Source organism: Vulpes vulpes, chromosome 12 (genome assembly GCF_048418805.1).
Source record: "Vulpes vulpes isolate BD-2025 chromosome 12, VulVul3, whole genome shotgun sequence".
In the NCBI taxonomy this organism is placed as follows: domain Eukaryota; kingdom Metazoa; phylum Chordata; class Mammalia; order Carnivora; family Canidae; genus Vulpes; species Vulpes vulpes.
This window is the reverse complement of record NC_132791.1, coordinates 5,848,627-5,861,544: the sequence shown is the minus strand read 5'-3', so window position 1 is coordinate 5,861,544 and position 12,918 is coordinate 5,848,627. Positions and strand designations below refer to the sequence as shown.

The following is a 12,918-nucleotide window of genomic DNA, read 5'->3' as shown; positions in this document are numbered from 1 at the left end:
GCAGGAAGGACGGTACCTCCATCAGGTCTATAAGCCACAGCAGCCGCTCCTGGGGAGGATGGGTGGGCAAAAGGCAAAAAGAAAAATACATCAAATAAATACCAGGGATGGGGTGGGTGCAGCAGCCGCCCCCTCTGCCAAACATGCACGCATGCACACACCCAGAGAAAGGCACAATGAACACGATTCTCTAAAATCCCCTATCTCCCCTAGATGCCTGGGGCGGGGGGGCAAAAAGGACGGATGAAGAGAAGGCCCCGTTGCCACAACTAGCACTCCTCCGTCGTAACTGCGTCCTCGCAGGAGACCAGGGGCCGCTGCGGCTCTGCAGAGATGGCAGCTGTGAATAGACGACGGCTATTCACCCGGGGGCCACCCTGGCACTGGCCAGCAGGCAAGGCTGGATCGTCACTCCCATTTGGCAGATGGAAAAACGGGAGGCCCAGAGAAGAGCGGGGACTTGTCCAAGGTCACACCTGCTAGTGGAAGGCAGAGCCTGAAGGGGGACTTTGCTCCGAAGATTGGACCAGAGAAAACCTGGACTTCACAGAGGCCCAAGCCCTGAGCCGGCAGTGAAGCCCTGAGTCTGAAGGATGAGGCCCCAGGCTGTACATGCAAGGGCACCTGAGGCACGAGAAGAGTGAGGGAGGGTAGCAGACCCTCAATCCAGTGCCTTCCAGAAGCTTCCAAATGTCTGCAAGGCCCTGGATGCAAATCCTTAAGGTGGTTTTCTGCAGTCAGGTGGGGGGTGGGGGTGGGGGAGTGGGTAAGAGCAGAAGCTTCACCTGCCCTCGGGGTCTGGATGGCGTTTCTGGGATGCCGGTGCCAACAGGGAGGTTACTCCTCACTTAATCCTCCCAACAAGCTGTGCATAGCCGCATCCCTGTCCCAGTGCAAGTGGGGAAACTGAGGCACCAGGCAGTGAAGCACGGGGCCGAGACTGGGGGGGGGGGCAGCACCTCTCAGGTTTGGGGGCGACCCCGGGGCTGGGCAAGGCCACGGCAGACCAGTGCTGAGCTGGACATAACAGTCACCCTGACGGCCATCAGGGCCTCGGACGAAGACTTTGGGCCATTCTCCTCATGGGAAAACTGAGGCCCGGAGAAACTGGGGCTCAAACCCACATGTCCTGCCTCCCAGGGTAAAACACACCCCGTTCCCCCCACTGGATCTCCCATCCCCGTTTCTAAAGGGACTAGCCCAGAATTACAGCCTGCAACCCCCCAGGTTTTAGAGCGGAGGCTCACGGCCCCCGAAGCCCCACAGGGATATTACCGAGGCCAATCTCAATGGAAATGGAGCTGGCCCCGGAGAGAACCGGCCCCTCGGGCCAGGGCCCTGCCCCCTGCATCCAGCTCATCACCTGGGTGCCCCATCGGAGCACGTGCACAGAGCCAAACACACAGCCAGCCCCGGGCGGCGGGGACCGCTTCTTCCCTGCCCCAGAAGCGTGATCTGCTCGTCCCGAGGCCTGGCACTGCCTCCACTGCAGCCACAGCCAGAGCCCTAGAGGAATGCCTGGCAGCTTGCCGGTCACCCCAGGACGGGACCAGGACTCAGAAGGGGAGGAGGGTGACTCAGAATGGTAGGGGTAGGAGACAGAGAGATAGAAGTTCCCCCAGAAACCCAGATCCCCAGAGCTAAAGAGGAACCAAAGCTCTGCTGGGATGGGCAGGCTGCAGAGGCTCCCCCGGGCTGTTCCCTGCCGGGCCCCTAACCGGGGTGCACCCCCGGGCTCTGCTCCTCCAGCAGGCCCGCTGACTGCGTGTGCCCCAGGGCTCCGGAGACCCCACCGGTAAGATCTCCCAAGCCAGCATCTGGGAGCAGCAGGGCTTGAGAAATGCGGCTCCCCCCACCCCACCCCCCGCCCGCCCTTTCCACGGGGCAGTGGTGACGAGGGATCTAAGGACAGCAGAGGAGAGCGTGAGCACGTGGGCTCTCCTGACCCCCAGGCCCGCGTGGCCTGAGAGCCTCTTCCCTTGCTCCTTCCTGGCAAAGGCCTCCTGGGGCTCATCTGCCTCTGAGCACCCTGGGGGCAGAACCCAGGAGGGACCCCAGGCTTTTCTGGGGAAGAGAGGCAGAGTGGGGTCCAGAGACAAGACGGTGCGTCTCAGGCGAGATGCCACCACGATGACCCCCAGGAAGGCCCTGCCACGGTTTCTGGTGGGATCCTCCCGCGGGCCGTTACTGATTTTTCTGTCTGATCCCCCACGTTTTTCACCTCTGTCCCGAGCCTCCCCCTACGCACCGCAAGCCCACGCCTGCCTTGCTGCGCACGTGTGGGGCCTCCAACAACGATGAGGTTTTTCCAAGGGAAGAAGCTGCAGCTGGGAAAGGCAAGGGACAGAGCCGGGAAGGGGTGGCGCTGAGATGCGCACCTAGATCCGTCTCACTGCACAGCCGGCATCCTGAGGCCCCCCGGCCCCCGCGGGCCAGCACGCCAGGGACGGGGCGCGGGCAGCTCACCCTGGCCGAGCTGACGGTGGTGGAGGTGCCGTGGCTGCCTGTGGACGAGCCCGTGTCGCTGTAGGAGACCACGGAGTAGGTGTCCCCGGCCCCAGGGCCCGGGGGCTGGCGCGCCTTCATGGACTCGATCTCCCGTCTCAGCACCAGGTGGTCGAAGCGGTCCAGGTCTTGGGGGGAGATGGTGCCCCTCACTTCAGACAGGAGCGAGAACTGGGGATGGAGACCAGCAGGGCAGTCAGCCGGAGCTCCACCAGCAGGCGGGCCCATCCCCTGCTGCTCCCAACGACCGAGGGCAGACTTGGCCACCGGCTTCCCTCAAGCCTCCGTGGCTCCCCCTGCCCCGGGAGACGTCCACGCACGCTGTGGCCTGGATGCCGGGTCACCTCGTCCTCGCTGGCATCTTGGCACGCCCGCGTGGCTGCAGCCCCCCGAGCACACCAGGAAGCCCCGTCTCTCCCACCTGGAACGCCCTTCCCTACTTCTCTCCAAACCCCGTTTCCTCTGTTAAGCCTCCCCACACGCGACCACTCCCCGTGGGTTTAATCACTTCTTCCTTCATGCAGCCTCTGGAGCCCGGACCTCCTCTGGCAGCACGGCACGGTCCCCTGGGGGCTCGCGGCGGGCTCCCACCCACAGATGAGTGGAGTTAACCAGCCTGGGGCGGGGCCCCGGCCTTGCTTTTGAAGAGCAATCCAGAGGATTCTCAAGGTAGCTCAGCACTGACAGCCACCTCGTCAGGGCCCCGTCCCCGGGAGTCTGTGGGCTGGCTTCCCTGGGACAAGGAGCCCGCCTCGGTCACTAGCCTCCGCCCAGGGCCATTTCCACCCGATTCTTTGGGTTCTCAGGAAAGGAGCAGGGGATGGAGGGAGGCAGGGGGTGGGAGGAGGGCCTCGTCCTCACCTTGGCGTGGGTGTTGAACAGCTCAAACAGGGCCATGACCAGGGCCTCCACGGAGACGCTGCCGCCGCGGTACTCCTCCAGGTAGTAGGCCATGGTGGCGCGCTCCTGCGGGTTCAGCAAGTGCCTTGCCTGCTCCTCCAGCAGCACACGCGTCTGGTGGCCCAGGCTGCTCAGGGTCACCTGGGAGCCAGCCGGCCCCTTGCACAATCCCAGCTGAAAGACAGGTGACAGGGAGCCGGGGATTCGGAGCTGCTCCGGGTGGGGGTGGGGTTGGGGGTGGGGTTGGGGGTGGGGCCGAGCGGAGGGATGGGGGCACCCCATGGCCTCGGCCTCCCCGGGACTCCTGCAGGAGAGGCCGGTTACAGGCCCCATCTCAGACGGGGCGGCTCGTGCGGTTGCAAAGCACTTTCACGTGTCATCTCATCAGATCCTGGCACCGTTCTGAGCGGAGCAATTTCAGTGTGTGGTTTCCAAGTCATTCCCCAGGCTTCGGTGCCCCCCTTGGTAAATCGGGGATAAGTCACCTCATTTCCGAGAAGAGCGCAGACGTGTATCCACCCCCTTGCCCTCCCGCCACTGCCTCCGGCATCACCTGGAGCCGTGGCCACGACGACGTGGGTGTCCCCTGTCATCCCCTCTGCCTCCCCCATCACCTACGCAGAGCTGCTGAAATGATCTTGTGAAAACATGACGCCCCTCGTCTCGCTCCCCTGCCTAAGCCCTTCTATGAAGTCCCAGCATTTCGGGCTAGAAGCCAAGCCTCTCAGGCGGCCCACAAAGCCCCGTGTGATCCAGGGACCCCGCGTGGGGTCACTCGGTTCCCACCCCGTGCTCGCTCACCGCACCCCCTCGTGCTCTCCTTGCCTCCACCAGGCGGCCCTTTGCTGCCGCGGGGCTCTGGCACACGCTGCGCCCCCCGACCAGACCACCCCTTCCCGCCCCTGCACCAGACTCTGGTGTGGCTTCTAGTTGGCATTCAGGGCACAAGCCCAAGTTACGGCGTCACCGACCCCCACAGAGCCTTCGCCCTCCCGTCTGCCTCTCAGCCCACCTGAGTCAGATGTCCCACCTGCTACTCCCTCTCATGCTCCAAGCCCCTCGCCTCACGGCACCCAATGACTTCTGTGACTACAGAGACCCGTGTGCGCGGGTTTGATTTTCTGTGTCTAGGCGTCATCTCTGCGTGGGCAGGGATCTGATGGGTTCTGTTCAGTGCAATTATTCCCGGGGCCCGGGGTGGTGCCCAGACCTGGTGGCGCTCAGCGACAGGCCGGGATTCGAGGATGGACGGACCATCGGCGGGCTGCCCGCCCCAAATGAGGGCAAGCACGCGAGTGGCTCTGCACACCCGGCCAGGCCCGGCCCCCACTCTCACCCCCCACGGGGACCGTGACGAAGCCAAGGATGGCCGCAGGTGGAGAGTGCCCTACCTTGCTTGTTCCTTCCGTGGGAAGATCCCCAGGGAACCTATGGAGAAAGACAGATGTGACCGAGCCGTTCCACAGGCGTGAGCAAGGGAGGGGCGCATGTCGAGGGCACCCTGGCCCCACTCGCTGGGGCACCTCAAGGGACTGGGAACCCCTGGGCAGCGGCGCCACTTCTGGCCTCCCCATCAGCCACGTGGGCAGCGCGTCTAAAACCACGCCCAGGTGGGCTCCTGACTCGTTTTGACCCCACAGGCCCAGGTAGGCAACGGGACAGGAGACAGCAGCCATGGCCTCAGGGGACAGGCCAAACTTAGGGAGGGGGAAGACCGGGGTGGGGGGGGCAAACTGGAGACCCAGAGATCAGCTCGCAGGTGCAGCTCAGCTCCAGCCCAATTTCATAAAAAAACATGCGCCCAAGCCGCCAGAATGCCTAATTTTAAAAGCAGCCAGAAATCCGCTGTTTGTTTTTCCCCATGGGAAACCTGATGGCCTCTTAAATGTTGGTAGCTGATTAAAAAATTTATGATGTTGTGCTGGGGAAAGGGGAGGGAAGCAGGAGGGAAGGAGGGAAGAGGGAGCGCGATGCTCTGGGTGTCACTGGCCTGGGCGGCCCCCAGCGGCTCTGAGACTCCTGATGGAAATCCAAAGGGGACATCTGGCACCATCAGCAATGACAGTCACTTTCTGACTCCCAGACCCCTTTCCTCGGGTAACTCGCCGGGTCTTCATCCCCAGGGCTGGATGGGGGCAGGGGTCAGGAGCCCCCCCTTTCCACAGGAAGCAGCTAAGGGCCCCAAATGACGTCAAGATAAAGAATGCGGGAGCTGGATTATGCACGTCAGCTCTCCACGGAAACAGGCCTGGGAGGAGAAGGGACGTGCCCTGGGTCATGCAGAGGACCCTGGTATGGGGACCCTGGGCTCTCAGAATCGTCACAGGTCAGGGTGTGGTGAAGGGACGGCAGGGGGCTTCACAAGGAGCGAGGGGCGCAGCCGGACCCTGCCGTGTTTGCGGTGGCGTCCTCGATCCGGGAACTGGCGATCCACTTGGTCTCGTCCACCGTGGTGCGGGCGTGGGGCAGCCTCCCCACGTCCTTCACCGTCAGGATGAGGTGCTGGGAGGACTTGAGCAGCCTGACCGCCTCGTCATGCAGGATGTTGAGAAAGCTCCGCCCGTTCACCTCCAGGATCTGGTCCCCAACCTGCCAGGACCACCAAGGGACACAGTAACCCGGGCTGCTTGGAGGACACTGGCTCATGCCAGGGGCGTCCGAGTCCCGACCCCAGCCTGGCGAGGAGGTCACGGGGGCCCCGAGAGGTTACAGGGGGGCGCCTGTGGGTCACGCAGCAAGTCCGTGGCAGAGCCAACCTCCCCATCCTGAGCCTGAGCCCACGCTGCTGTCATTACAAAGGGCCACCTCCCTCCCCTCAAGGGGTGAGTCCACAGCCGGCTTCTCAAGAGGCCCCTTATCCAGACGACGACAGCCCCGCGAGAGGCCTGGTTAGGCCGGGCAGGGCAGGGCGAGGGACGGGGAGGCCCGCTTCCGTGATCTCCCTTCTACGCTTCCACGGGGTTGAGAGGTTTACACCTCAAGCGCGCACGTATTTCCTTAAAACACAAACAACATTTTAACTTACTCAAGAAAGAAGGAGTAAGTGAGAAAACGAGCCTCCCATTAAAGCAGTAACATATCGCTTGGATTCTTACAAGGAGGCAGTTTTATTTTGTAACATGAACTCCCCCCCACCTTTTTTTTAGCAGAAGGATTCAAAAAAATAAAAGGGGGAAGAAAAGTAGCCTTCCCATACACAGGAACCCATCACCGAATCCCAGGGGTCTGGAGGGCAGGATGCCCGACCCGGGGCAGCTTCTCTTCCTCCCTCTTCCTGGAGGGGGCACTGCTGCCCGGGCGGCTCCCCACCGCGGCCTTGAAGGGCAGCCCCACAAGGCCCGGGGTCCTGCCTGCTTTTCCCTCCCCCAGCCCCCCTGCCCTGCTCACGGCTCCGGGTCAGGCCCCAGGGGCCAGGAGAGCACTGTGGTCAGGGCTTAAGGGTTCTAAGGGACATCACAGCTGGGGTCGAATCCCAACTCTGCTACTTCCGTGCCATGTGAGCTCAAGTGGATCCCCCACAGGCTTCTGTGCCTCAGTTTCCTCGGGTGTAAAAATGGGGTGCGAGCCCAGGACTGTCCTGCAAATGTCTCCAGCCACCAGCATGTTTCCCAGGGCTCCCGGCCATACCTGTGGGTCTGAGTCTTTCCGCACCACCCGTGAGCACCCGGGCTGCCGAGAGCTTAGGTGGCCCCAGCTGGCCTCCGAAGACCAGACCCAACCCCTGCTTCTGCGCCTGGCACACAGCAAGTGCTCAATAAGTGCTTACGCAGGATGGATTTTGCCCCTTCCCACCCTGTCTCGGCGGCCCCAGCTGGGCCTGCCTCCCGTCGGCCTGCCCCGGCGGAGCAGCAGAGCAGAGGACCACTACGCACCAGGCCCTGCTGAGCGTGGAGGGCACCTCCTGCCAGGGCCCCGGCACCCCCGCCCGTGCCCCACGGCCCCACCTCTGCCCTCGGCCCCTGGCCCTTTGCCCGACCCTGGCCCCCTCCACCACCCCCCTGCACTCTGCCCTCTGCCCGGCCTTGGCCCCCTTCTGCCACCCCCCCACCCCCCTGCCCTCTGCCTGGCCCCCTCCGCCACCCGCTGCCCCCACAGCTCCGGCTGCAGCCCGCCCACACCTCCCGTCCGCTCAAGGCTCTGTTTCCTCCAGTATCTCTCCCAAGAGCTTCAGCTTTGTTAAGGGAATCGGTCGTAATCTTCCCTACACGCTCTATTCCCGTCCCAGCAGTTTAACTAAAGGGACTAGCCTCTGAGAGCCCGCACACGTCAGGACACCGTTTCGTGCACGAGCTTCTCCCGCCGGGTCCCCAGGGGAAGACAGCTCAACTCCGCGAGCACCCACCTGGCCCTCCAGGGAGGCCTGGGGTGGGGGGGTCCATCGCAAATACCGCACAGGCCAGATATAGGCTAAAGGAAGCATCCGTTACCCGGGCACATTTAGAAGGGCATCCTGTATTTCGATGCGCTAAATCTGACGACCCTGGGGTGTGGTGTCAGTAACCATAGGGGAGCAATCGGGGAGGGGGGGGCCCTGATTGCACACGGTGGTTCCAAACTCCAGTTACTCTCCCTGGCCCCGAGCCCAGCACCTGTCACCTGTCACCTGTGCAGCCCCGTGATTTCCCAGCCACCCCATCCTCTGCATTCATATCCCTGAAATCACCAGGCCGCGGTGCTGGTCCTATTTCCCTTCCTGCCTGCTGAATAAATACACCTCTGCCAGATCCGGGCAGGCGGCGTGGGGTTCGTGTGCAGCCCGCCGGGGGAGCGGGCGTGGAACGGGAGTCACACTTGGGAAACCCCAACTGAATGGGGGTACGGGAGCCCATCTTCTCAATCTCCTTCCAATTTTCTTCTTTTCCAAGCAGCATCGGTTTTAAAACCCCAGTTCCAGACAGGGTCAACTTCGGGTCCCCACACAGCCGCCCACGGCATCTGAGTTGGTGTGAGATGCTCCCGCGTCTCCGTGTCCGGTTCTCGGTCACGCTCTGCACTCGTTGGAGGGCTTCCCGGGTCCGACAGCGCCGTCAGCACAGGGGCCGGCTGGCTTACTGTCACCGCGAGTCCACAAGCCACTTGAAACAAATCCGGGGTCTCCCCGGCCGCTCAGAGCCCAGCGCAGGCTGTGGGGTGTGGGGTCTTGTCCCCACGGTGCAGCAAAAAGAAGCCCCTGCTTCCGCGGCCGGACAACTGTGAAACAGGAGGGGGCGGCCCTGCACTGCTCCTGAGCACACCCTGAGGCTCGGTGTCCTCTCTGTGGAGTGGGCTCGATACCACCGGCAAGGCCCGGGAGGCCAGAGAATCCAAGGGGCCCGCCGGCCCACGAGAGGCTGTTCATTCGCTCCCCTTCCAAACCGAGGGTCAAGCGACTTGCTCAAGGTCACACGGGATGGGAGAAAAGAGCCAGGACCCGAGCCCAGCTGTTTGCACATTCTTGGCACCGCTGCCACTTATTCCCGGTGGTCCGGGCTGGTGGGGGGCATTCGCGGTGAAGGGCAGGGAGGCCCCCATCCTCCCCACCTGCCCCCCTGCCCCTTTGCCTTGGCCTGTTGGAGATGGCATGTTTCAAGGCCTTGATCGGGCTCCTTCCCCGCCAGGACTGGGTGCCCTGTGTTCATTCAGGGCATCGTTCCTTCCTCTGGGCCCCCGGCGCCAGCCCGGAGTTAGAGGCAACAAGCAGGGAGGCCGAGATGCTGTCCTGGTCAGGGTGGTCCAAAGTCTCCTGCAGATGGGGAGACTGAGGCCCGGACCGCACGGGGCACGTGCCTAGGGCCACAGCGAGGCCACGGCAAAGCCCAGACTCTGAGGCTAACTGAGCAAGAAGACACCCACGCCACCCAGAGCTCCTCAGGACACGACCCCCCGGAGAAAGGGGAGACAGATGCGGTGTGATCGAGTGTCTGACAGCGCTCAGCTTGCACACGGGATGCCGATGGGGAAGACACGGGAGGATAAACGAATAAAGGTGGCTTCATTTTATTTGTCACCACGGGCATCCTGTTTATCACCAGGGACGGGGTGGGGAGGAGGCGGTGCCAGGGGACGGACCACGGGAATGACCTTTATTTTAAGGCAGAGGAGAGACTCCTCCGTCATCCACAGCCCATCAGGTGACAGGCTCAGATCTGGGACACTCCGCGGAGGGCACAGAGACCTGGCCAACCACCAGGAAGCAGGAATTCACTCCCTCTGGGTCCGAGGCCAGCAGAGGAGCACAGAGGAGGAGGCCCTGCAAGCGGCACAGGGCGCTCGGCAGGCGTGGGACTGACCCACCTCGACTGCTGGTCCCCTCTTACTCCCTGAGAGACCCAGGGAAAACAAGTTCACCGTTCTAGGCATCTCTTCCCTCAAAACAGGAATGAGACACCAAGTGCTCCGGAATGACACAGAGTAAGTGGCAGGGCATGTGAGGCACAGGAGTCGGCCTGCCCGGTCTAATCCCACCTGCGTGACCCTGGGTAACCCCCCTCTCTGTGCCTCAGTTACCTTCCCGGGAAAATGCGGGTAGCGTCAGTGCCTACCCTCATGGGTTCCAGGACTAAGGGAGTTGATAGATTCCGCTGGAGCCCGAGCACCTAGAACAGCACTTGGCACGTAGTAGGTGCTCAGTGAATATGTACTGAACGGGTGCACAGAACGCAGTAAAATAGTGTCTAGCATCCAGTAAGTGCTCAATTAATGTTAGATGTGCATTTTTTTTAAAAGATTTTATTTATTTATTCATGAGAGACCCAGAGAGAGAGAGGCAGAGACACAGGCAGAGGGAGAAGCAGGCTCCACGCAGGAAGCCTGATGCGGGACTCGATCCCGGGAGCCCAGGATCACACCCCGGGCCGAAGGCAGATGCTCAACCACTGAGCCCCCCAGGAGTCCCCTGTTAGCTGCATTTTTGAGAAACTGTGCTGACAGGGTCCCTGAAGAGACCTGTCCTCTGAGACATTCAAAATCATGCCCTATCTTTTCACCTGCCTCCCCGCTGAGCCCTGCCTTCAGCTTCCTCTGAATCATGTTCTGACCACATCTACGAGGTACATACGGTTACCCCCATTTTACAGATGGGGAGACTGAGGCCAGGACATAAAGTGACCAGGGCTGGGATGTGGCCTTCGTTCTCCCAGCCGGCAAAGCTTGCCTGCTGCCCGCGCCAGGCACAACTCCTTTAAGGAGCTTAAACTCCTTAAACTTTAAGGTTGAACTCCTTAAACCAGCCGATCCTTCTGTCTTCCACCCCTCAGCCCCCCGCTCCGTGTCATGCACACAGTCGGTGCTCTATTCCTGCCTGAAGGGAACTGAGAACGAAGGAGCCAAAAGAACCCGTGGCGTGGCGGGATGACAGTAAGGCCTGAGCTCCCTCCCCAGGGAGAGTCAGGAGAGAAACCTGCAGGCAGCTCGGGGGGAGGCGGGCGTCCATCCCCTCCGCACGCTCCCCAGTGCCAGCAGCTGGGCGAGGGCCCCGACGGAAGTGCTCTCGGGCCCTTCCTCGCCACCTCCCCAAGCCTTTATCGAAATGGCTTTTGCAGCTTCAGCGGAGGACCAGAGGAGCACCCCGCTGACTGTAGCATCACCACAATGACAATTTCCAATTCTATGAAAGGGTTTTATTACAATTATGAATCTTTAATAGTCTTCCATGTCAGGTATGAAACTTTAATGGGCTTTTGTGGGGGTTTTTGGGGGTACAAGTGAGCAATGCAGTTTTAATGAGACAACACTAGTTTTTCCCAACAGTTCAGAAGTCAGTAAACCTTGTCCATGTCTTAGAAGAAAAAAAAAAAAAGGATCAAGATAAATGCTAAGATAAGAAGGCTCCTGGAGAGGCTGGGGGCACAGGCTGGGCCGGGGTGAGCTCTTCACGCAAGCCCCTGGTCTAGCGTAGGGCCCCATGAGAAATGCCATGGATGGACCTGGCAAAGCCTGTGCATGCTGACCTCTGGTAGGAACCCCCGCTTCCTTCTGGTTCCTTCTACTTCTTCTTCTTCTTCTTTTTTTTTTTTTATGATTTTATTTATTTTAGAGAGAGAGAGCGGGGGGAGGAACAGAAGGAGAGGGAGAGAGAATCTCATGCAGACTGAGCACTGAACGCTGAGTGCAGAACCCGACGTGAGGCTCGATCCCAGGATGCTGAGATCGCAACCCAAGCAGAAACCAAGAGTCGGACACTTAACCGACCGAGCCACCCAGGCGCCCCTGGTTCCTTCTGTTGACACGAGCTCAGCGGCTGGCAGTGCTTGTCACTCTCTTCGGCGTGTGGGCCAGCCCTCAAGGAGGGGCTGCTCTAACGCCCACATCACCAACGGGGAAACGGAGGCCAGCAAGGGGAAACGACTTGCCCAAGGCCCTACACTCTGCATCAAAGCCGGAGCCAGGGCGGAGGAGCCACCCGGGAGTTCTTTCGTCCAAGGAAACGTATCAGAGCAATTAGAGACGTCGGATCCAGGGGGAGTTACAGGTATCCGTGCCAGCGAGGGCCTCTCCAGGCCAGCTACCTCCCGCAGCGGAGCTCTACGCTTACGCAGCACCGCACGACGCACGGATGCAACATCCGGTTTCACAGATGAGGGTGACAAGGCTCGGAGAGGTGAAGTCACTTGTCCAAGGACACCCAGCATGCAACCTAGCCCGGCTGCTATTCTGAGCCCCAGACTTAACATTTGTCCACTCAACGTTTCCACTCAGATGACTCACAGGCACTTGCGACCAGCGCCGTCCAAAAGAACTGCCTGCGATAATGCAAATATTCTCCATCTGTACCGTCTGATACGGTAGCCACTGTTACTTAAGTTTAGATTAATTGAATTTACATAAAATTAAAAGATGCATTCCTCTGGTCACACTAGCTCCACGTCCGTGGCTGCCATACTGAGCGGGGCAGCTGCGCACGCTGGTGCAGACCTCCTCCAGGGCTCCCGTCCCAGGGCTCGAGCCCCAGACCTCCGAACCTACCAGGCCCATCACCCTCCCCTCCAAAAACAGTCTCTACTCCACTCACTCCCCTCCATCGCCCCTCATGCCCCGGGGTCCTGGCCTGGACCGCTGTCTCGGCTGCTAACCGGCCTCCCTGCTCCCACCCTCAGCATCCTCTCTGATGGGTGGTGGTGGTGGCCTGTGCCGGCGTGACCGGGCTCACAGACGCCCACGAAGCTGGGGAACCCTTAATTCTGGGTGTGTCTGTGAGGGTGTCAGGAAGACATCAGTGTCTGGATCGGGAGGCTGAGGGATGAAGGCTGCCCGCAGCAATGGGGGCAGCAGCATCCCATCCCCTTGGGGCCTGAGAAAAACAAGAACGTGGAGCAAGGGGGAATCCAGTGGCTCTGCTGAGGCGGAGGTAGCTACTTCTCCCGCCCCTGGAGCACCAGGCGGTGCTGCTGCTCTCAGGCCTCAGGCCTCCGACCCAGGCCTACATCACCGGCCTCCGGAGTGGGGCCTTCAGACTCGGACTTCCAAAATCAGCTCCTCTGCTTCAGGCCTTTGGACTTAGACTGAATCGTACCACCAGGTCTCCTGGGTCTCCAG

The 12,918-nt window shown here is 61.2% G+C and overlaps 1 protein-coding gene across 5 annotated transcripts in view; it reads right to left on the bottom strand.

Moving 5' to 3' along the window:
- Positions 1–12,918, bottom strand: part of WHRN (whirlin) — an 83,667-nt gene that overhangs the window by 14,967 nt on the left and 55,782 nt on the right. For 2 of the 5 annotated variants that reach the window (XM_072727554.1, XM_072727552.1), the window contains exons 4-8: positions 5,792–5,994; positions 4,797–4,833; positions 3,367–3,579; positions 2,467–2,676; positions 17–49 (exon numbers count right to left, since the gene is read on the bottom strand). In XM_072727554.1, the coding sequence (XP_072583655.1) occupies positions 17–49; positions 2,467–2,676; positions 3,367–3,579; positions 4,797–4,833; positions 5,792–5,994 (696 nt within the window). The remainder of the gene's footprint in view (positions 1–16; positions 50–2,466; positions 2,677–3,366; positions 3,580–4,796; positions 4,834–5,791; positions 5,995–12,918) is intronic. The other 3 variants (XM_072727553.1, XM_072727555.1, XM_072727556.1) reach the window with 2 other exon arrangements.